General features: G+C 47.0%; 2 protein-coding genes and 1 non-coding gene across 17 annotated transcripts in view; 2 read left to right on the forward strand and 1 right to left on the reverse strand.

Annotated features, from left to right (window-relative positions):
- LOC101938097 (zinc finger protein 501-like) overlaps positions 1–9,282 on the forward strand; it is a 66,740-nt gene extending 57,458 nt beyond the window's left edge. For 12 of the 13 annotated variants that reach the window (XM_065569986.1, XM_065569984.1, XM_065569985.1 and 9 more), the window contains one exon: positions 8,831–9,282. In XM_065569986.1, the coding sequence (XP_065426058.1) occupies positions 8,831–8,880 (50 nt within the window). In that variant the 3' untranslated portion in view covers positions 8,881–9,282. Of the gene's footprint in view, positions 1–5,029; positions 5,349–8,830 lie in introns of those variants that run through there. The other variant, XM_065569993.1, reaches the window with a different exon arrangement.
- LOC101938901 (zinc finger protein OZF-like) overlaps positions 3,799–24,076 on the reverse strand; it is a 55,215-nt gene continuing 34,937 nt past the window's right edge. Inside the window, exons 8-9 of one of the 3 annotated variants that reach the window (XR_010593144.1) lie at positions 22,972–23,322; positions 14,706–18,221 (exon numbers count right to left, since the gene is read on the reverse strand). Coding sequence is in view for 2 of the 3 variants with exons in the window: in XM_065569712.1 (XP_065425784.1) it covers positions 3,850–4,376 (527 nt within the window). In the remaining variant the exon portion in view is untranslated. Of the gene's footprint in view, positions 4,377–14,705; positions 18,222–22,971; positions 23,323–24,076 lie in introns of those variants that run through there. The other 2 variants (XM_065569712.1, XM_065569726.1) reach the window with 2 other exon arrangements.
- On the forward strand, positions 7,752–7,823 carry TRNAA-UGC (transfer RNA alanine (anticodon UGC)). Its single transcript has one exon. It is a non-coding gene; the product is annotated as a tRNA-Ala (tRNA).

The raw sequence follows: 24,076 nt of genomic DNA on the forward strand, positions 1-24,076 counted from the left end.
GAAAGTTTTTTGGATGAATATTTTATTTGCTGAAATACTTTGGTTGACCCACAATTCTTTTTTGGTTTTGTTTCAGCAAGAAAACTGGAAAAAATAAATATTAATCTTGGGTCAACCTGAATGTCTATTATTGTTATTATAAGGTTGGTTAGGCTAGCTTGCAAGGGGGAAAATAATTTGCATGTCTATTTGTGTAAAAGGGGTATGCAGCCTGGACTTTGAGGTGCACAGAGGAAACATGCCCACATTCTGCTACTAGTCAGTGGGAAACTTTGATTTTTATATGGTCTCCCAAGCTCTTCCCAACATCATGTAGAAGATGGGGGAATCAGGAAAAAAACACGAATTTGTTTAAATTGGAAGTGAAGAATAATTAAGGTTTTTTGATGTAACAGCACTTTCCCTGACTAGGAATCGAACCCAGGCTGTGACAGTGAAAGTGCCAAATCCTAATCACTAGACCACCAGGGAGCTGATGTTGTTTTTCTTCTAACTTATGCTACACTTTCTTAAGCTACTTTCTATCCAATTTCTGAAGCTGCTTCTTTGTCTATTCCCTCAGGGGCTAAGAGCAGAGAGTGCAGGAACCCCTGTGCTCAGGGTCACAACCAAAGCCCAACCCAAGGTACTGAAACAAACTCAAATGATGCTTCCTCCAGCAGGATCACAGAGCCACACAAAGAAAACCCATGAGGAACAATCCTCCTCTGCCTTCATTTACCCCATCGCAACCCTCTCTGCAGCCGACCTGGAGGCTCTTCCAGGAAGGACACTGAACTGATAGGAGCTCTGGCATAGAGACCAAGGGAGGGGTGTTGCTCACCCTTGGTGTGAGCTGATCGCATTCTGACTCCATGTAATGGGGCTCTGAGCTTTGCCATCTTGTGAGTTCTATGTCCTGAACAAGCAACCACAGTGTTGAGCTCCCCGCACCCTTCTGCTGGGAGCATGGTGATTGCACAACAGCTGCAAGCCCTTTTCCCCCTCTCCTTGGCTTCCCCAGACCTTCCTCACAAATAGTTATATCAGATGTTGGAGGGATCCAAGTACCTGCAGGTTTCCCTCACCCATCTCTTAAGGCAAACAGTGATTCCCTTCTCTGACACTCCTGGGCTTGGGCTTCTTTTGAGTTTTTCCCCAGCGGGACCTGATTCCCTGTGAAAATGTGTGTGTGGGGCATGCAGCGAACCAGCTTGTCTGCCCTGTTTCTGGGAGCTGAGAAGCTTTTTCAGACTCTCCCCCACTAGACGAGTCCAAAAGCACCTCCCCCTGGTGGAAGAATCCTAAATTCCACCCTCCTTTCCTGGTTTCTCTGACCAACTGATGGCAACAGCATGCTAAAACAACCCCAGCTCTCTGGTCTAGAAAGTAGCATCTAACCAGCCTTGTAACAGCTCCAATTTGCAAGCTAGAGACATAACAAAGCAGGAAAGAAGCAAATGTCAAAAAAGGAAACTCAGCTTCCAAGCAAATACTCTCAGAGATCCTTCTATACTGAGACTGGGTAGTTGGCTTGCTTCAGCTCTAGCTAGCTCAGTTGGTAAAACATGCTGCTTTTAATCCCATGGTCATGAGTTCAAGCCCCATGAGGGGCAGTATTGATATCCCTTAGATGTCACTCTTCTGTTAATAGTCACAGCCCAAAATGAAATAAAGGCTCTGTCATCTCTACACTCTTAGGCAAGTCATGTTTCTTTTCTCTGAGTTTCAGTAAAAGATGAAGAGAGAACAAACTGACAGTTGCATCCTCCAATAAGAGTTAAGAAAGGATTTTCTCCTCTTCCATTCTACTCCAGGCAAGAGAGGGGATAATAACCATTTAATGGATGATTGCAGAGAGAAAAGTTTGGTCATTATAAGTAGGACGATGATCAGTTGTTCTCCATGTCCATTGAAGGTAGGACAAGAAATAATGGACTTAATTTGAAGCCAGGGAGATTCCTGTTAGATACTGGGGAAAGCTTTCTAAGGGTATGTATACACTACGGGATTAATCCGAATTTATATAACTCAAATTTTGGAAACAGATTGTATAAAGTCGAATGTATGCGGACACACTAAGCACATTAATTCGTCGGTGTGCGTCCATGTACCGGGGCTAGTGTCAATTTCCAGAGCGTTGCACTGTGGGTAGTTATCCCATAGTTCCCACAGTCTCCCCCGCCCATTGGAATTCTGGGTTGAGATCCCAGTGCCCGATGGGGCAAAAAACGTTGTCGCAGGTGGTTCTGCATACAGCCTCACCCCTCCCTGCATGAAAGCAATGGCAGACAACCATTTCGTGCCTTTTTTCCTGGGTGAACACTGCAGTCTCCATACCACAGCAAGCATGGAGCCCGCTCAGCTCAAGACAGCAGTCATGAACATTGTAAACACCTTGCACATTCTTGTGCAGTTTATGCTGAGCTAGGACCAGAAAAATGAGGCGAGGAGGAGGCGGCGACGGCACCGCAGCGACAACCATGATGAGGACATGGACATGGACACAGAATTCTCTCAAACCGCGGGCCCCGGTGCTTTGGAGATCATGTTGTTAATGGGGCAGGTTCTATCCGTGGAACGCCAATTCTTGGCCCGGGAAACAAGCACAGACTGGTGGCACTGCATCGTGTTGCAGGTGTGGGATGATTCCCAGTGGCTGCGAAACTTTCACATGCGTAATGGCACTTTCATGGAACTTTGTGACTTGCTGTCCCCTGCCCTGAAGCGCCAGAATACCAAGATGAGAGCAGCCCTCACAGTTGAGAAGCGTGTGGCGATAGCCCTGTGGAAGCTTGCAACGCCAGACAGCTACCGGTCAGTCAGGAATCAATTTGGAGTGGGCAAATCTACTGTGGGGGCTGCTGTGATGCAAGTAGCCAAACCAATCACTCAGGTGCTGCTACGAAAGGTAGTGACTCTGGGAAATGTGCAGGTCATAGTGGATGGCTTTGCTGCAATGGGATTCCCTAACTGTGGTGGGGCGATAGATGGAACCCATATCCCTATCTTGGCACCGGAGCACCAGAGTACCCAGTACATAAACCGCAAGGGGTACTTTTCAATGGTGCTGCAAGCACTTGTGGATCACAAGGGACGTTTCGCCAACATCAACGTGGGCTGGCCGGGAAGGATTCATGACACTTGCGTCTTCAGGAACACTAATCTGTTTAAACAGCTGCAGCAAGGGACTTACTTCCCGGAGCAGAAAATAACCGTTGGGGATGTTGAAATGCCAATAGTTATTCTTGGGGACCCAGCCTACCCCTTAATGCCATGGCTCATGAAGCCATACACAGGCCGTCTGGACAGGAGACAGGACCTGTTCAACTACAGGCTGAGCAAGTGCAGAATGCTGGTAGAATGTGCATTTGGCCGTTTAAAAGGTCGCTGGCGATCGTTACTGACTCGGTCAGACCTCAGCCAAACCAATATCCCCATTGTTATTGCTGCTTGCTGTGTGCTCCACAATCTCTGTGAGAGTAAGGGGGAGACCTTTATGGCGGGGTGGGAGGCTGAGGCAAATCGCCTGGCTGCTGATTACGCGCAGCCAGACACCATGGCGATTAGAAGAGCACACCAGGAAGCGCTGTGCATCAGAGAAGCTTTGAAAACCAGTTTCATGACTGGCCAGGCTACAGTGTGAAATTTCTGTTTGTTTCTCCTTCATGAAAACCCGCCCCCTTTATTGACTCATTCTCTGTAAGGAACCCACCCTCCCCTTTCCCCCAGCTTGCTTTCAAAGGAAATAAAGTCACTATCATTTAAAAATCATTTATTCTTTATTAATTGATTATAAAAAGAGGGAGAGAACCTGGGTGGGGTTTGGGAGGAGGATTGGTGGGAAGGAAAAGGCCACTAAAAAAAAGGTTAAAAAAATGACAGCCTTTTGCTTGGGCTGTCCACTGCAGTGAATGGGAGGGTGTACAGAGCCTCCCCCGCCCACCCCGGCCGCGTTCTTACACATCTGGGTGAGGAGGCTATGGAACATGGTGAGGGGGAAGGGGGGCTATACAGGGGCTGTACCGGCACTCTGTTATCCTGCTGCCATTCCTGAAGCTCCACCAGACGCTGGAGCATGTCTGTTTGCTCACGCAGCAGCCCCAGCTTTGCATCCTGCCTGCTCTGATCTTCCTGCTGCCACCTCTCATCTCGAGCATCTCTCCTCTCCTCACGTTGGTCCCTCATGTCCTCATGTTGGTCCCTCCTGTCCTCACGTTCACTGGCTTCTTTCCTATACTTTGAAACCCTGTCCTTCCACTTATTCAGATGAGCTCTTTCACTGCAGGTGGATTCCATGTTTTCTGCGAATATCTCGTCTCGCGTCTTCTTTTTCCGACACCTTATCTGAGATAGCCTTCGGGACGGAGGAGGGAGGCTTGAAAAATTTGCAGCTGCTGGAGGGAGGGAAAAAAGGAGAGAATTTTTTTAAAAGATACATTTTGCAGAACAATGCTTATACTCTTTCATGGTGACCAAGACTATTCACATTACATAGCACATGTGATTTCTGTGCAAGGTCGCATTTTGCCTCTTAATATGAGTACCTGTGGCTTTGCTGCTAGAGATCACAGACGCAGGTCCGGGCAACAGAATTCGGCTTGCATGCAGCCATGGTAAGCCATTGTCTTTCGGCTTCTGCGCCCTCCTTTCCCACATACCAAGCAAAGCCCGTAGAGTGCTGCAGTTTTCCTGTTAACCTTCAGCAGCAGAAAACAAACTAACCCCCCACATCCAATTCTCTGGATGATCACTTTATCCCTCCCCACACCGCGTGGCTGGTATCAGGGAAGATCCCTGCAGGAACCAACCTAACACCTTCCACCCCGCCATGAATTCTCTGGGATGATCGCTTTACCCCTCCCCCCACCGCATCGATGGTATCAGGGAAGATCCCTGCTAGCCAAACACGAAAAGCTCTGGGCCAATTCCTCCCCCCCCCCCCGTGCTTGGCTAACTGCAGGGAAGGATTTCTTTTCAGCCACAGGCAAACAGCCCAGTAGGAATGGCCACCTCTGTCATCTTAATTAAATTCACGTATTTCAACCAGGTTACCATGAGCGATATCACTCTCCTGAGGATTACACAGTGAAATAAAGAACAGATGTTGCTTGAATGTCAGCAAACACCGGGACCATACGCTGCCAGGATTTGTCATGTAATGATATCAGATTACTTGCTGCAAGCATGGTGTGGTCAAGTGTCCTACCATGGAGGACGGAATAAAGCTGCACTGCCCAGAAACCTTGTGGCAAGACTTTTGGAGTACCTCCAGGAGAGCTTCATGGAGATGTTCCCGGAGGATTTCCGCTCCATCCTCAGACATGTTAACTGACTTTTCCAGTAGCTGTACTGGCCGCGAATGCATCCCAAGTCCTCAGTGCAAAGTAATCATTAAAAAATGCTTGTTTTAAAAGCAAGTTTTATATTTTAAAAGGTAAACTCACCTGAGGTCCCTTCCATGGGGTCATGTTTTTGGATATTGGGTTGGGAGGGTACTTCAGTCAGGCTGAGAAAAAGATCCTGGCTGTTGGGGAGAACGGAGTGCTGGGTACTCTCCGCAAGCTCGTCCTCCTCCTCCTCCTCTTCCCCATCTGCAGAATCCTCAGATGTAGCTGATGAGATTATCCCCGCCTCAGAATCCACCGTCAGAGGTGGGGTAGTGGTGACGGGCCCCCCTAGAACTGCATGCAGCTTGGCGTAGAAGCAGCATGTCCGCGGCTCTGACCCGGAGCGATTGTTTGCCTCCTTTGTTTTTTGATAGGCTTGTCTGAGCTCCTTGACTTTCACACGGCACTGATCTGAGTCCCTATTGTGGCCTCTCTCCATCATGCCCTTGGAGATTTTTCAAAAGTTTTGGCATTTCGTCTTTTCGAACAAAGTTCTCCTAGCACTGAATCCTCTTCCCATATAGCGATCAGATCCAGTACCTCCCATACAGTCCATGAGGGTGCTCTTTTTCGATTATCGGCCTGCATGGTTACCTGTGCTGATGAGCTATCTGTGATCACCTGTGCTCTCCACGCTGGGCAAACAGGAAATAAAATTCAAATGTTTGCGAGGTATTTCCTGTCTACCTGGCCAGTACATCCGAGTTCAGATTGCTGTCCAGAGCTGTCACAATGGTGCACTGTGGGATAGCTCCTGGAGGCCAATACCATCAAAATGTTGCCACACTAACCCTAATTCGAAATGACAATATCGATTTTGGCGCTACTCCACTCGTCGGGGTGGAGTACAGAAATCGATTTTAAGAGCCCTTTATTTAGAAATAAATGGCTTCGTTGTGTGGATGGGTGCAGCGTTAATTCGATTTAACGCTGCTAAATCCGTATTAAAGTCATAGTGTAGACCAGGCCAAACTCTAAGGGTAGTTAAACTCTGGAATAGGATCCCAAGGGTGTCTGTGGAGTCTCTGTCCTTGGAGGTTTTTAAGAACAGGTTGACCAAACCTCTGTCAAGGATAGTCTACATATACTTGGTCCTATAGACAATCTGCTCTGGGCCGACTGTTGGGGACACTTGACCCCACATGCCCCCTTATGCATCATCTCTGCTTGGCCCTGCCTCAGCAGAGAGGGATGGACTTGATGACCTCTCCAGGTCCCTTACACCGTACATCTCTATAATTCTATGCCATAGCAATATAATATAAAAAACAACAAAGGTGAAAGCACCGCAATATAACATTTAGCAATTCAGCATGAAATGACAGTCCCCAGCAAAAAGTGACAATATGTAGGAGTGCAAAGCCGTACAATTCAGCACCTTGCAAACGAATGCCCCATACGGCAAAATGATGCACTGCAAAAGAGCTCAGCTCAAATGAACACAACACAAGGCAGAGCAAAAATGATACAACATGAAACAATGCATCAAAGTGCAAAGTGACCACTATGCAAAACAGCTCAGTGTGGAACAATGACAGCACAAAACCACACAATAGAATCATATAGAAAGGTAGGGCAGTGAGGAGATTCTGCAACTTCCCATTGAGGCCTATGCCATGTGTTTCTCTAACCTGCTCTTAAAAACCTCCCACCATGGGGCCATTTCCCGACTCTTTTTCATACAGAAGCACAATTTTCTTTTCACAGACACAGGAACAGCAAGATCTTTCTTTGTCCCTTGTGCAAAGCAGGGTGCCAAATTCCATGGAAACAATGGACAAGCAGGGGACCCTGGGCACCTCCAGCCCTGGCCATGAGATGTTCCCCCCCTCTTCCTTTATGCTGCTGTTGTTAATTCATGGACTGTCTGGGATGGGAAAAAGCTGAGTTCACTCCAGGTTGAGGGAAAAAAGGACCTTGAAAATCTCAGGCCCTCAGGGAAAACCCAACCCCTGCTACTGGGATCACTGAGGTGCTGGCAATTTGAGTAGGAAAGGGACTGTCTGAATTGTCAAGGTGGGGAATGAATAACAATCTACAACTAGATCCACCTCATTAACCACTGACACAGGCTAATCCTGCTGCAGATAGAAGGGAAACCAGGAGTGATTCTTTGCTGTAGAGCCATGGAAACAGTGACCCAACTGCACCACAGTGAATGTGCTGGGGAAAGTTGGACTTTTCAGGCAGGTGGAAATAGTAGAGCCTAGAAACAGCTGGAGCTTCCCATACCACTTTTGCCACCAATGTCAGGCGTTGAGCTATTCACAGCCCCCCACCACCATCATGACTCTCCAGCAGGAGGTGGCAGCACCACCCACCCACCCAATGCAGGGGAGAGGGCTGATTGTAACTCTGCACCCTGAGTCCAGTGATCTGTCTGGGGCTGTAGCTCAGTAGTAGAGCACATGCTTTGCATGTATGAGGTCCTGGGTTCAATCCCCAGCATCTCCAAGTTTGCCTTCTACCCTGCTGCTTTGCTTGTGCCCAGCTGGGATGTGGCCCACCAATCTCCCTGCACAAGTTTCAATCCTGAGCAGGGAGGGCAAAGTGCAAATCACATGGAAGCTCTGTGGGGGTTTCTACTCCTAATTCACCTTAGTGCTTTTAAGATTCCCATCCACTGGGCTGCTTGATGAGGAAAGGAGAAGGGAGAATCCCTTCTGCACAGACTGTGGGCAAGGACATGGAGGGGCAGTCAGTGCTGAAAGAGGTCAGTGATTTACACAAGACAGGGGACGCTGCCTCTTTGCAGGGACAGGAGGCGAGGGCAGTTTGTTTACAATGATGGGAGGGATAGTTCAGTGATTTGAATATTGGCCCCCTAAACCCAGGGTTGTAAATTCAATCCTTGAGGGGGCCAGTTAGGGATCTGGGGCAAAAATTTGTCTGGGGCTTGATCCTGCTTTGAGCAGGGAGGTTGGACTAAATGACCGTGTGAGGTCCCTTCCAACCCTGATATTCTATGATGCTGATGATGAATAGAAAAAAGGCTGGAGTCAATGAAACATGAGAGCATAGAAGGGGAAGGAGAAGGGCAGCTCCACAGATGGCCATGGGTGCTCATACACCCCAGTTCATAAGAACAGCCACACTAGGTCAGATCAAAGGTCCAGCTAGCCTAGTATCCTGTCTTCTTACAGTGGCCAGTCCCAGGTTCCCAGGGTTCCACAGGTTGACTGTGTGTTATGTGAAGAAATATTTCCTTTTGTTTGTTTTAAACTTACTGTCTCTTCATTTCATTTGGTGACCCCTAGTTCTTGTGTCTAGAGGAGTAAACAACACTTCCTTCTTTACTTTCTCCAACCCAGTCATTATTTCATAGACCACTATCTTCTCTTTTCCAAGCTGAAAAGTCCCAGTCTCATTAATCAGTCCTTGTATGGAAGCAGTTCCATATCCCTAAATTTTTTGTTGCCCTTTTCTGAACCTTTTCCAATTACAATATACCTTTTTTTCAGATGGGGTGACCATGGATTTATATAGAGGCACCCTGGCTTGTCCTAGATAGAGAGAATAGACAAACAGGGACCCAGCCCCCTACAGTGATCCCATGGATAAGAATCTGGTTGGGAGTGGGATGAAGGCTTCTGCTGGATAAAGAGGAGCTGAAATCCTTCAGTGTCATGGAATTTGAGTAATGCAAGCTTCAAACCCTGCATGGCTGTGGATTGAGGTGCATCAGCAGAAGGTTGAACTGGAGGAACCTGGAGAGTACATCAGTCCTAATCTACCTTTCTGCTTGTTTGTTATTTGGTAGGGTAAGTGAATGCAGCCTCTGGTCTGGTCTCTCCCAAGGGCATAATGTTGCTTTGCACGATGAGAAATCTTGGGAAAGGATTGAAATGAAATGGAAGCAGTATATGGTGTCAGAACCTAAGGAATAAAAAGCCCTTTGATTCTTGTGTGTGCATTGACTGTGAACCGGAAGTGTAATTTTTCTCACTTTGTGGCTGCAGCCAGTAAAATATCAGGACAAAGTCATTCCAGTGATTGTGACTCTGGGTTTCAGGAGGTTTTGATCTTTTTAAAATGTAATTAGCATGTTACACTTGTATTTTTAAAGGTGTCTTCTCCAAGCAATTCCAAGTTGTTCTTCCCACAGCTGGGTGATGGTGGGCAGCAGGAGATGTCTCTCTGGTCCCCACTGTTAGTTCTCCATTCTTTCTCACCTTAAGCATGCAGACCCCCTCCCCCCCCATACCCTCATTATCAATTTACATAGGAACATAAGAATGGCCATACTGGGTCAGACCAATGGTCCATCTAGCCCAGTGTCCTGTCTTCCAACAATGACCAATGCCAGGTGCTGCAGAGGGAATGAACAGAACAGATAATCACCAAGTGATCCATCCCCTGTTTCCCATTCCCAGCTTCTGGCTAACAGAGGCTAGGGACATCATCCCTGTCCATCCTGGCTAATAGCCATTGATGGCCCTATCCTCCATGCATTTATCATGTTCTTTTTTGAACCCTGTTACAGTCTTGGCCTTCACAACATCCTCTAGCAAAGAGTTCCCCAGGTTGACTGTTTTAGTGCGACCCCTCCCCATGTATGGGACATACATTGACCAGAGCTCATCTCTGCATGTCCCCAATGGGGAAGGAAAGACACTGAGAGGGGAGGAAGAAGATGGGCAGAAGGAGTCAAATAGGGTTAGATGAGAATAGAGGAGATTTTCTTCCTGTTAAAATGTTCTGGATTCTCATCACTAAAAACCTCCATTGTCAGTTGGATTTGAACCATCAGCCTTTTAGTTACCACCCAGAAGTGTTAACCGAAGACACAGGTAATTGCCTATTTCCCAAGTTTGCCTAAGATGCAGCTATGGTGGTGCAACGGGCTTTAGTAAATGGGGAAATACTGCTGATGTTATGAGTTCAGGCCTCACCTGGAGAGATGGTTTTCATAAACCATGTAGATTCCCCCGCTTACTTTGCCCAATTCACAGGGAAAGTGCCATACTAGGGTGATGAGAGTCAATTTTAAACTCTGAAATGCAGAGGTTGGCCCATAGATTGGGATAAGGAGGGGTTTGAAGAGAAAAAGCTCTAAGAGTATAAAACCAATCTCCAGGGGCAGGTATGGTACAACTCCTTAACAGGGAGCCATTTGTGGGAGGGGGTTTCACTTCCTCTGTTAAATGTGCTGAGAGGTATTTTAAGATGAAGATAACACCATGATTACCAGTTGACTGGCATGTCCTGGGTTAAAGAAAGAAAGGGACCTGGGTTAATAGTCTGAAGTATTTGCATTACTGTCACTGTCTGACCCCCCCTTCAGTTTGGAGCAGGTTTGTACTTTGCTGTGTGGAACGCACAGACTCCTGGAGAGCAGTGGCTGCTGTTTCCATGGCAGAGAGCCTTGAACTTAGGAGACTTTCTTGACTTGCTGTTTTGAAGCAATTCAATAAAATAATGGTGGAGCTACAATGTCTGGTCCAAAATTTCAGCCCCCTTGGTGCCACTGCAGAAGTCACAGAGGTCAGTGAAGGTTGCAGGAAGTCACAGAAGCTGTGACGTCTGCGACCTCCATGACAGACACGGATGCCTAATAAAGAGACAAACCCCTCCCTGCTGTGACTGCAGTTCCTGGAAGAGAAGAGAAGAACAGAAAGTGAAGAGAGAAGGAAAAAGAGAGACTCCCTGTCACCTCTTTCCCCTGCTCCCTCCCCCTTGTATTCTATAATCCCATCCCACTGGGTTCCCGGTGCTGGTGCCATGGGGGTGACACTAGAGTTCTGGGATTGGGGGGAGGGAAAGGGGGCTCTTCACTTCTCAACAATTCACATAAATTTGTCTTTGGGCTGAAATTTCTCCTGTTGGGCCTCTCAGTCAGAGCTCTACCTCACCCCCTTTCGTGGGGAGGGAGGTGTAAATTGCGGAGTTGGCAGAGAAGTTTCCCATAAAGGGTCATATTGTTCTGGTGACTGGTTCTGACCTGGGTCACATGTCCTCTGACATAGGATCATGTGCAGAACATGGAAGCTCTGGCTTTTCCTCAATGCTGTAGAGTGTGAGTTCCTGGGAAAGGGCAGGGGGAAAGGGAGCAAGAAGATAAAGGCAGAGATATTGGAGATGAGAAATGGGGGAAGAAGAAAGAGACAGAGAACACAGAGAGATGATAAATGATTGAAGCAAAACAGGTGTCCCTACTCAATATCACAAGTGTTCAGCAAGCTGGGTTGTTGTAGGTTTTTCCACAGTGTCAAGTCTGAACTTTGATTCTAGCAATGTGAGTTCAAATATCAAAGGGATCTCCACATACCTGATCTCTTCCCCTCTGCCTCTTGGCTGCCTTTTTAGTATTAATTTTTATTTTGAAATATTTGGCTTACCTGTGATCTTCTCTTTCCCTAACTGTATTGCAATTTGGGTGGGTTTTTCTTTTCCTCCCTTTTGTTTATGTCATTATAATTGTAACAGCAAAGAAATCTGCAGAGGCAAAAGCTGACTCAAAACTTTATTTCCCCATCATGCAGGAACATCATACAAACATCTCATGCAGCTGGAATCATAACAGGGAAGCAAGGGGGTGGGAGAAGCAGGTTTCCAAGTGTTCTGTCTTTTGCAGATGACAAATTCTAGCCCCTTGTATGCCTCCATCCTGTGTGACTGCTGGGCTTTGAGACATTTATTGTCTCATTCTATGGATAATGTGATAATAACACAATACAACTGAAATTAAACTACTTCCAGACAAGGAACCAATAAAAAGAAAAAAGCCATTATTGCATTGGCTGGGAATTGAACCAAAGTCAACTGCTTGGAAGGCTACTATACACACCACTATACCATCAATGCATCTGGCATAGTTAGCTTTTCTGCATGCTATGTGTGCTAGCAAACGTGGGACACACACCCACAGAACTACTAACCAGGGTGGATGGTCTGGAAGCTGCCTGACAGCTGGGAGCAGAGTTACCATCCCAGAGTGACTGAAAGGGGGCAAAGGTGAAAACAGATCTCATTGGGAGCTGGCCTTACACCCAACCTGCCCCTAGGAGAGGGAAAATGAAGCTCATCTTCAATCATAGAAAAATCTTCCCTGAGAAGGAAGGGGACAGCTTGTTTTAAAGACCAGGTTTGTGTTTGTTCCTGCTATATGCAGAGGGGCTGGACAGTGCTGATTCCAGCCCCCAGACTCCGGGAGGATAAGGAACAAATTCAGGCTGCCAGTGACCTGCAGGAGGGAGATGATTTTTTGACAGTAATGGACACCTTGTCCTAAAGTCCTTTGTCGGACCCTTTCTAGTGACTGTTTGATACAGGAATTCAGCCCTCACTCCTGGGTCTCTCCTGTGGAAATAATGTTTCTGTGCAAAACACCAAAACTTGTAACAGAAGGGAGGAAAAGGAAATGGCCAAAGGATGGGACCAGGACATAAGGAATGAAACGCAAGATGCTTCTTCCATGTGCATTGACTTTGAATCTTGTTGTTTGCAGTGTTGATGTATCCATGTTGGCCCCAGGACATGAGAGACAAGGAGTGGGGATCACATAATATCTTTAAAGGACCAAGGTTGGGAGTGTTATTTACTCCTTCTCATAACACAAGAACTAGGGGTCACCAAATTAAATGAGTTGGCTGTAGGTTTGAAAAGAACAAAAGGAAATATTTCTTCACACAACACACAGTCAACCTGTGGAACTCTTTGCCAAAGGATGTTGTAAAGGCCAAGACTAGAACAGGGTTCAAAACTGGACTAGATAAGTGCATGGATGACAGGTCCATCAATGGCTATTATCCAGCATGGGTAGGGATGGTGTCCGTATCCTCTCTTTGCCAGAAGCTGGGAATGGGTGACAGGGGATGGATCACTTGATGATTACCTGTTCTGTTCATTCCCTCTGGGGCACCTGGCATTGGCCAGTATCAGAAGGCAGGATACTGGGCTAGGTGGACCCTTGCTGTGACCTAGTATGGCTGGTCTTATGTTCTAACTTCTGTTTGTGGAAGAGACAAACTTTGGGGCTATACAGAGCTGAAGAAGAGTTCTGGGTTAGCTCCAAAGCTTGTCTCTTTCACCAACAGCAGCTGGTCCTCTACAAGCTCTGACCCTCACCTGCCTTGTCTCTCTTGGACTCTGAAAAGGGTTTTCTCCCAACTCCCTTTGGAGAGAAGTTAAGTTTTCCCTCTGGAAAACCATAATGCTGAAGCACTTATATTGATGGTGATACTAGGATGGAAGGATTATTTAATATTATAAATACATGAACCTAAATCTGAGCCTCCTGTTTTGAAACTGGTTTTCCCAACTCAGTTCCAAATTCTCTTCTAGAACGACCTCCAAGATGTGTTCCTATGCCAGCAGAAGTGGCAAGGAGAAAGCCCACTGGTACTGTTCTTAGTCCCAAGTGGATTGTTAAGTGGCAGAGCAAGTTGATTTGTTTGGTGCTCAGAAAGCTGCCAAGACAGGTCTCTCTGATTCTTCCAGCACACCCCTGGCTGCTTCTCTGCTACAGTCACCACTGTAAGAGGATCCTGCATGCTCTTGGCAGTATGTCAGTCTCATAATCTGAAGGTCCTGAGTTCAAGCCTCAATGAGAAAAGGTGATTTTGTTCCCTGCTTCCACTTTTCTAAAAGAAATCCCAGAGAAAAGAAACTGGAGCAAACTGGCTTCTGGACACCCTCCCACCCATCTAACACAAACACAGACTTTTCTAAGACATTAACTCTTCCTTTTCTTTTATGATTCTTTAATGCAGCTGGAAATACCAGTCCCTAGAAGCCCCTTTCCCCAGAGAACACAACCACAGTGTTGTGAGAAAGGTGGGGGCTGCCAGGTTGTCATGGGCGAATAGTTAAAGGGATGCACTAAAAATCCAGCAGAGTCATTCTCCTCCTCTCCATCCCCAAGCAGCTTTGAATCTTGATGACTGTGATACTGAGTTTACACTGCCTCAGCATCCTCGACCCCTACTGGAGGCCGGTGTAGAGTCCTTAGATCCCTGTTCATATTTCAGACCCCAGCCAGTGCAGCATCCCTGCCCAGCAACTCACCCTCTGCCCCAGGAGAGTCAGCTGGTGGGCTGCATCCACAGGCAGACAGCTTATACCGCTCCCCTCAGAGCAGCAGCCGCAGCTGTTGGCAGCTAATCTTCACCTAAGGCTTGGGGGAAGGAGCTGGGGATCACATTATTTCTTTCATAAATCGAGTCTCAGTGTGTTTGAACACATTTCTCTCTAAAATGGATTTAAATTTAGATCCCTTCCCCCCATTTCTGCTTTCTAAGTGCCTCATTCCTGTACATAAAACATAAGAACAGCCAGTCTGGACCAGACCAATGGTCCATCTAGCCCAGTGTCCTGTCTTCCAGCAGTGGCCAATGCCAGGTGCTTCAGAGGGAATGAACAAAACAGGTAATCATGAAGTGATCCATCCCCTGTCGCCCATTCCCAGCATCTGTACAGATGTGAACACAAACATTTGGGGATCACTTTCGGCTACTTAGAATCATAGAAGATTAGGGTTGGAAGAGACATCAGGAGATCAGCTAGTCCAACCCCCTGCTCAAAGCAGGACCGACCCCAAATAAATCATCCCAGCCAGAGCTTTGTCAAACCAGGCCTTAAAAACTGCTAACGATGGAGATTCCACATCCTCCCTGGGTAACCCATTCCAGTGCTTCTCAACTCTCCTAATTTCAGAGTGGTAGCCATGTTAGTCTGGTAGCCGTATCAGCAAAAACAACAAGGAGCCCTTGTGGCACCTTAGAAAGTACCAAATTTATTTGGGCATAAGCTTTCATGGGCTAAAACCCACTTCATCAGATGCATGAAGTGGAAAATACAGTAAACAGAATATATATTATAGCACATGAAAAGATGGGAGTTGCCTTACCAAGTGGGGGTCAGTGCTAATGAGCCAATTCAATTAAAGTGGAAGTGTAGACTATTCTCAACAGTTGACAAGAAGGCGTGAATACCAAGGGAGGGAAAATTACTTTTGTCGTGCTAATGAGGCTAATGCCCATTTCCAACAGATAACAAGAAGTTGTAAGTATCAGCAGAGGTAAAATTACTTTTTGTAGTGATGCATCCACTCCTGGTCTTTATTCAGGCCTAATTTGATGGTGTCCAGTTTGCAAATTAATTCCAGTTGGGAGACAGGCCAGTCCTTGCTTACAGACAGCCCCCCAACCTGAAGCAAATACTTACCAGCAACCACACACCACACAACAAAAACACTATCCCAGGAACCAATCCCTGCAACAAACCCTGTTGTCGACTCTGTCCGCATATCTATTCAAGGGACAGCATCATAGCACCTAACCACATCAGCCACACTATCAGGGGCTCATTCACCTGCACATTTACTGGTGTGATATATGCCATCGTGCACCAGCAATGCCCCTCTCATTGGCTAAACCGGACAGTCTCTATGCAAAAGAATAAATGGACACAAATCAGACATCAAGAATTGTAACGTTCAAAAACCAGTAGGAGAACACTTCAATCTCCCTGGACACTCAATAACAGACTTAAAGGTGGCAATTCTTCAACAACCAAAAACCTTCAAAAACAGATTCCAATGAGAGACTGCAGAACTGGAATTAATTTGCAAACTGGAAACCATCAAATTAGGCCTGAATAAAGACCATAGTCTCAAGCAGTGCCAGAGCCTGACATAGCGCCCATGGACAACCTTTGCTCTGCACATGCCGGCCATGCACATTTGCATGGACATACAGTTTCCCATAAAAGATGCGCCATCGCATGTCTCTGTACTTAAAAGGCACCCATTTCATTTGCAGATACTTTAAGGCTCCATTCAGTAAGTTCTGGGAACAGTTGCTCAACTTCAGTGGAACCTTCCTAAAATTGGCCTGCATCACCCTGTGGTACAATGACTGCCATGTGGACGGAGCATAATGTGGGCCTTGCTGCTGTAGCCACTGCTGCGGCTTAAACCATCCTGCAAGCATCTTCCACCTAGCCACCCAATGAAAAGCCAGTAGGGCGTAAGGTGGGAGTGGATGAACACTAGAGAGAGAGTCAGGGGTCATCCTAATCTCCTCCCCCTTCTGCGACCATTGGCCAACCCAAACCCGGTGCTGCACTCAGTGGGCTCAAAAAAAAAGCGGGGGGGGCAGATCAAAAGAGTCAGTTGCATTCTCTGTGGTTGCCCTGCCATTACCCTTTGGCCTGACCTGACATCCAGTTCAGCTACCCGCTGAAAATTGAAAAACAAGAAAGTAGAGCTGTAAAAGGCTTCAAAGACCACCATGCCCAACCCCAACTCTGTCACCATCAGAAAAGCCAAACTTCTGACTAGGTAGGGACATCCTATTGCCCCACAAGAAGTGGAAGGCCATCGTGTTCAGTCTTAGCAGCACTTGTGGAGCTGGGGGAAATACATGGCTAAGAATATTTCCCACAGCCATGACAACCTTCTGGGCTAATGAAAAGGTACACTTATGCCACCGGCCAAGCCGTTCATCACAGGCCAGCAACTGCCTCTCCCAGTTTGCGTTCCCCACCTCCTCCCTGACCCCAAAGAGTACCTCCAAGATGTTCACCACCCCAGAGGTGCTCCTGTCCTGGCTGCTTATGAATTGCAAATCCCTGAAGGGTAAGAGAAACCCCTCACCAGGGTCCGATCCCACCCACAAGGCCCTGCTCTTTTCTAGGTTCACCACGGCTCAGGCTGCAGCTGAGTACCCCTCCAATAGTGTCACAAAGTGTGGCAGTCACCCAGGGAGCTCACTATCATGGTCATGTCATTTGCATGGGCAGCCCCCCTGCTTAGTCGTCCCAGGCTCTGGTTAGGGCAAGCTATGCCCCACATTGCTCTGCTTCTGTAGAGCGCTCTCAGAAAAGGGTCCAAAGAGAGCTCATAGAGAAGGGGCTCAATGGACAGCCCTATCATATGCCTGCATGCACAGGGATTTTGTTCCCTAGTCAACCATTCACCAACGGGCTGAATTTGAACAGTCTGAGATCAGAGCTATTAGAGGGGTGAAGCGTGGGGCCATAAGGATTAGGGATGCCTTGAGGCAGCAATTTGAAGATGAAAGCCACTAATATTTGTTGCTCTGCATGGGAGTGCAGTTCTTGTAATGCTAGGAGGTGATTGTGATTGGTGCAGATGATGCATTATGAAGGTTTAAGAAAATTGCTTGTTGCTTTGCAGGGCTCTGTTTGCTTTCAGTTAATGGATTAAGGATTGCTTTCAAACCAAAACTATTATTTTATTAAAATAACCTCCAGAGGAGAGAGACAAACAAACAAAAACTACATGAGCACTGTGGGGGAAGAGAGGATCCCATTAGGAGATGCGGTCCCAGAATGGTTAAAGATCTGTGTATGTCCAGGTATCATATGCAAACTTATACTTAGGAGTACGGTACAGCGGGTACTGTACTTCAGCAGGAATAAACTGCAGAGGGATGGGTGTCGAGTGCAGTGGGTACAGGGAGTCTGCAGGGCTGGACTGTGATGGGGCAGGAGTGGAATGCAGTGGGTAAAGACTAAAGCCAGGAGGTTGATAATAGTGTGTTGGCAGTGTCTGGGGGGTGCATGGGAAAGAGTTTTGTGACAGCAGGTGCAAGGGAGGGTGGGCGCGGAGCTGCTCGGTTTGCAGTGCTAGTAGTGCCTGGAGTGTGTCCACTTGCCACTCCATAACGTTTAGGACCTACATCGAGGCTTCATTCTGGCACACTGCGTTCTCCTTCCAGTCCCTCTTCTTGCTGTCCAGCCACTCCTTCAAATCTTGTTTTTCGGCCACAAAGTGCATCATGACATCATGCAGAAAGTTCTCTTTAGTTCTTCATGGCTGCTTTCTAATTCTGCATAGCCATTCAGCCAGGGATAACAAAGAGGGATGCTGGGATCGCAAGGTCATATCTGTGAAGTCAAATCAAACATTTTACAGAAGCAGTACTGTTTGCAACACAGAGATCACTGATTCAGTGATTTAAAACACAGCCACTATTCACATACCTATCACTAAGTGCTTGACCCCAGGCAAGCACAAATGAGCCACAAGCCCCCCGAAATGGTAACAGCAGGGGCAGGGGAAATCACTGTTCCAGGACCATACAGTACACTGGGCACGTAGCTCTGGGGGACAGCCAGCACTATGGGGGCGGGGAGGGGGGCTTATAATCATTCCTGTGCCCATATTTTCCACAGGCTGTTTTCATTATGGAAGATATCTCGCTGCTGAGGGTGACCAGGGAATCAAGGGAGGGTCTTCTCCAAGACTGTGGCTTCCGCACTGGCCCTTATGTGGCCAGTGTGGAACAATGTGTAGAGCAATGGTCTCTCCCACCCACTCTGTGACAGCAGAGTGGTGTGGGAAAGTTACCCTTAATGGGGCAAGATACAAAGGAGCTCTGCCAAAGAACCTGTGGCAGCGGATTTCCAGGTATCTCCATGAGAGTTTCATGGAGATCTCTGGGGCAGATTCCCATGAAGTGAGGGAATCAATCAACACCCTGTTCCGCCACTCAGACTAGGCATATGGTGGAATGCACATCATACAGACACAAGCCTCCTTTCTGCAACCCGCCTGCCCCCAACAACTCGCTTCAGTGAGTCCCAAAATCAAAGATACTTACCAGGGGCCTCCTCTCCTGTTTGCATTTCACCAAGCTCCAAAAGCTGTGACTGGCTAGCCTCCTCTGGGGTAGAGAAGAACTCCTAGCTGCGTGCATCTCTAACCTCCGATTCATCCCCTGCCTCTCGGTCCCCCTCCACCTCCAAGATTTCCTCCTCCTGGCTCAGTCCACTCTCAACTGGCATGCGAGCCATCGAAGTATCCACAGTGGCCTTCGCAGTGGAGATGGGGTCACCACTGAGTATCACGTTCAGCTCTTTGTAGAACCAGGAGCTTATGGGAGCAGCACTGAAGCGGCGGTTTGCCTCCTGTGCTTTGTAGTAGGTGTTCCACAGCTCCTTCACTTTGAGCCTGCACTGCAGTGTGTCCCGGTCATGGCCTCTTTCTCTCACGCATAGTGAAATCTGTCCATTGTTGTCAGAATTCCTACAGCTGGAGCATAGCTGGGACTGGACAGTCTCCTCTCCCCAAATGCTGATGAGGTCCAGCAGCTCGGCATTGCTCCAAGTGGGGTATCGCCTGGTGCGCACAGCAGGCATGGTCACCTGGAAAGATGCGCTGAGACCACTGCAGGCGTCAGCGAGCAAACAGGAAGGGGACTTTCAAAATTCCCAAGGAATTTAAGGGGCGGAGTTCACGGTTGGTCACCTGAGGGCAGTGCAGTAAAGTTCAAATCGATGACCAGAGAGGAGAGAACAGGGATTGTGGGATACCTCCCGAAGGCCAATCGCAGTGCTGTAATTCACTAGGGTGTCTACACTGGCACCGCAGCACTGTAGCCCCAGCGCAGAAAGCTGTATGCCTCTCGTCGGGGTGGGTTTTTTTACAGCGCTGCATCGCCACAGTTTCTGTGCACTAAGTGGCTTGGCTGTGTGTTCACCTCAGAAGTTACACTGTAGAAAGCTGCTTTCCTGTGCAGAAACTTGCCAGTGTAGACAAGGCTGTAGGTGGCTTACATAACATAAGAATGCAAGACTGATCATACTGGGTCAGACCAATGGTACATCTAGCCCAGTGTGCTGTCTGAGAGTGACCAGTGCCAGATGGTTCAGAGCGCTTGTTGATGTGCAATGTGAGGGGCTTTCACCCTTACCTTTAACTTCATTGTTATCGATTCCTACTTATCCTATTTTACCACCCCGTCCCTGAGCTCTCTGGTCAAATCAGGTGTGAACCACTCCTTTGATAGAGATGTGCCCCAATCCAGCTGATTTGAGGTCTGAATTGGGGCAATGTCAGTTTGGAAAAAGCCTGCTTAACCTTGCAGGTTTCTCAAAGTATCTGTTGCTGTGAACCGCATACATTGTGGATCTGTTAACCCCAAAGATATCAAAAATAAAAGAAACACAAGGCCAATTCTGAGGTTTCCAGAGCCAGGCCTGAGGGTTAAATAGCTGTGCTCAACAGGAAAAAGGGCCTCAGTTCCTATACAAATAATTGGTTGCAAAAACAAAACAAAAATTAAATTAAAAAACCAAACCAAACGAAAAAAAAAACACCCACCAACCCAGAAAAGCTACCATCACACATCCATCACCATTTTAGATTTTAACAAATCCTGCCTTATACGACATCTTTGCTTTGCAAACAAGAGACCTGGGGAACTCTGTGGCTGTTACCCTCTATCTGGGAAAACGGTTACACATCTTCTCTTGAGTAATTTTCCTCTTTAACAGAAGATTTATTTTTAAAATTTATCACAATAAATTCCATTTTAAGAGAAATAATTACAGTCTATACTGGGTCTCTATTCTGGTCCATGCTATTTCTCTCACATATCCCCCCACTCTAATTCCTTTGGAGTGAGGTTTTAATTTCAGGATTAGCCACCATTTCCTAAATAGTAGGAGGGGGCAGGGAGAGAACTAGAAGAAAACCTGAATTATATTGTAACACTGAAAGTTATCACATAATCAGCCTCTTACGTTACACTAGTTAACTTCATGTTTAATTTCATTGTTATTGGTAACAACTTATTCAAAGATTACAAAATATAAACCTATGGAGTGTTTTCTCTTAATTCTCATTTCCATCCAGTGAGCTTTGTGCGAAATCACATTCTACAATAACCTAGAGCCTTCCATTTCTGAGCGTTAATTTCTCCCTGGGTCTTCTCCAATAAGTGTGGGTGGAAGGGGCCTAAAACTACATGGGAAAAACCATCTGTGCTCTATTTTCACACTTTCTAATCTATCAGAGTAGCAGGAGGTGGTGAAGTGATACCAATGCATAAGACTAAGTAGCAAACCTAAGAGACCCAACCACAGACTCTGGACTCAGCATTCATGTATCCTGCAGTCTGAACTTGGAATTGGATACATTCCCTCATTAGGTACAATCATTTCTCCAGCATGGAAGTGCTTCTTGTCCAACAAGGCAGCCAGATTGGGACCCATAGGCATGAAATGGCTCTGAAGGAATCAGCTGTTTCTCTCTGTGCTTCATGAGACTTTGGATCCAAATGGTAAAAGACAGTTTTCTCAATTTAATCATGGCATCCTTTAGGAGTGTGATCAATGCCATTTAACTAGGGAGCAGAGTTCTAAAACTAGTTTACCTGGGCCAGAGGTCACCATAGCTTCCATCTCTGGGGTGAAAATCAATCACTAATATCGGTAATTTCTACCCGAGTTCTTGTCAAATCTTTCACCTTACTTGGAGTAATTTTACACTTCTCTGGCATAGAATTCTTCACCAAACACACAACATATCAGTAGTGATAGTGAGGTATAACTCCCCAAATATGCCCTTTAATTTCTTTAATCTCATGGCACAGATTTAAAATAGGGATTAAATTCAGGTGCATTTTAGAATCCCTATAAAACACCAAATATCAGGTGTGTATTAAAAGTAGATATCTTTCTGCAGCTATATCACATTCAACATGGATTTCATTTTCTACACATTTGCAGCACCTTGCAGGGGTGAGCTGAACAGAAATGTCACTTCCATTTTTCCCATCTCTACCTAGATAGGGATTGCATTTCCCAAATAATAGGCATCATGTACCTGATTAGGAAAGAGAGATCTTCAGGAGCGACCTCCCGCAGGACCTGGGCCACAACTGCTTTGGGAGCCAAATGCATGGGTATTTTGCTTAGGCCTGGTCTACACTATGACTTTAATTCGGATTTAGCAGCGTTAAATCGAATTAACCCTGTACCCATCCACACAACGAAGCCATTTATTTCAAAATAAAGGGCTCTTTAAATCAATTTCTGTACACCACCCTGATGAGCGGAGTAGTGCCAAAATCGATATTGTCATTTCGAATTAGGGTTAGTGTGGCCGCAATTCAATGATATTGGCCTCTGGGAGCTGTCCCACAGTGCACCATTGTGACCGCTCTGGACAGCAATCTGAACTCGGATGCACTGGCCAGGTAGACAGGAAAAGCCTCTTGAACATATGAATTTCATTTCCTGCTTGCCCAGCGTGTAGAGCACAGGTGACCACAGATAGCTCAGCTCATCAGCACAAGTAACCATGCAGGCCGATAATCGAAAAGAGCACCAGCATGGACCGTAGGGGAGGTACTGGATCTGATCGCTATATGGGGAGAGGATTCAGTGCTAGCAGAACTTCGTTCGAAAAGACGAAATGCCAAAACTTTTAAAAAAATCTCCAAGGGCATGATGGAGAGAGGCCACAATAGGGACTCAGATCAGTGCCGCGTGAAAGTCAAGGAGCTCAGACAAGCCTATCAAAAAACAAAGGAGGCAAACGGTCGCTCCGGGTCAGAGCCGCGGACATGCCGCTTCTACGCCAAGCTGTATGGAATTCTAGGGGGGGGGACGCCACCACTACCCCACCTTTGACCGTGGATTTCGAGGTGGGGATAATCTCATCAGCTACACCTGAGGATTCTGCGGATGGGGAAGAGGAGGAGGAGGACGAGCTTGCGGAGAGCACCCAGCACTCCGTTCTCCCCAACAGCCAGGATCTTTTTCTCAGCCTGACTGAAGTACTCTCCCAACCCTCCCAAGCCAGTATCCAAGACCATGACCCCATGGAAGGGACCTCAGGTGAGTTTACCTTTTAAAATATAAAACTTGCTTTTAAAACAAGCGTTTTTTAATGATTACTTTGCCCTGAGGACTTGGGATGCATTTGCGGCCAGTACAGCTACTGGAAAAGTCTGTTAACATGTCTGGGGATGGAGCCGAAATCCTCCAGGGACATCTCCATGAAGCTCTCCTGGAGTGCAGCCTTATTCCATCCTCCATGGTAGGACACTTGACCACGCCATGCTTGCAGCAAGTAATCTGGTATCATTGTATTACAAAGCCTGGCAGCGTATGGTCCCGGTGTTTGCTGGCATTCAAGCAATATCCGTTCTTTATCTCGCTGTGTAATCCTCAGGAGAGTGATATCGCTCATGGTAACCTGGTTGAAATACGGGAATTTAATTAAGGGGACAGAGGTGTCCGTTCCTACTGAGCTGTTTGCCTGTGGCTCAAAAGAAATCCTTCCCTGCAGTTAACCAAGCGCGGGGGATGGGGGGGAATTGGTCCTGGGCTTTTTGCATTTGTCTAGCAGGGATCTTCCCTGTTACCAACCACGCAGTGGGGGGAGGGGTACAGTGATCATCCCAGATAATTCATGGCGGAGGGGAGTCGGGGGGGTTAATTTGTTTCTGCAGGGATCTTCTCTGATACCAGCCACGCGGTGGGGGGAGGGATAAAGCGATCATCCCAGAGAAGTGGATGGGGGGGGGGGTTAGTTTGTTTTCTGCTGCTGAAGGTTAACAGGAAAACCGTAGCAGTCAACGGGCTTTGCTTGGTATGTGGGAAAGGAGGGCGCAGAAGTCAAAAGACAATGGCTTACCATGGCCGCATGCAAGCTGAATTCTGTTGCCCGGACCTGCGTCTGTGATCTCTAACACCAAAGCCACAGGCACTCAATATTAAGATGGAAAATGCGACCTTGTACTGAAATCACATGTTCTATGTAATGTGAATAGTGTTGTTCACTATGAAAGAGTATAAGCATTGTTCTGTAAAATGTATCATTTAAAAAACTTCTCTCCTTTTTTCAACCCTCCCTCCAGCAGCTGCAAATTTTTCAAGCCTCCCTCCTCCGTCCCGAAGGCTATCTCAGATAAGGCAGCAAAGAAAGAGGATGCGAGACGAGATGTTCA

The sequence above is a fragment of the Chrysemys picta genome, chromosome 16 (assembly GCF_011386835.1).
Source record: "Chrysemys picta bellii isolate R12L10 chromosome 16, ASM1138683v2, whole genome shotgun sequence".
NCBI lineage: Eukaryota > Metazoa > Chordata > Testudines > Emydidae > Chrysemys > Chrysemys picta.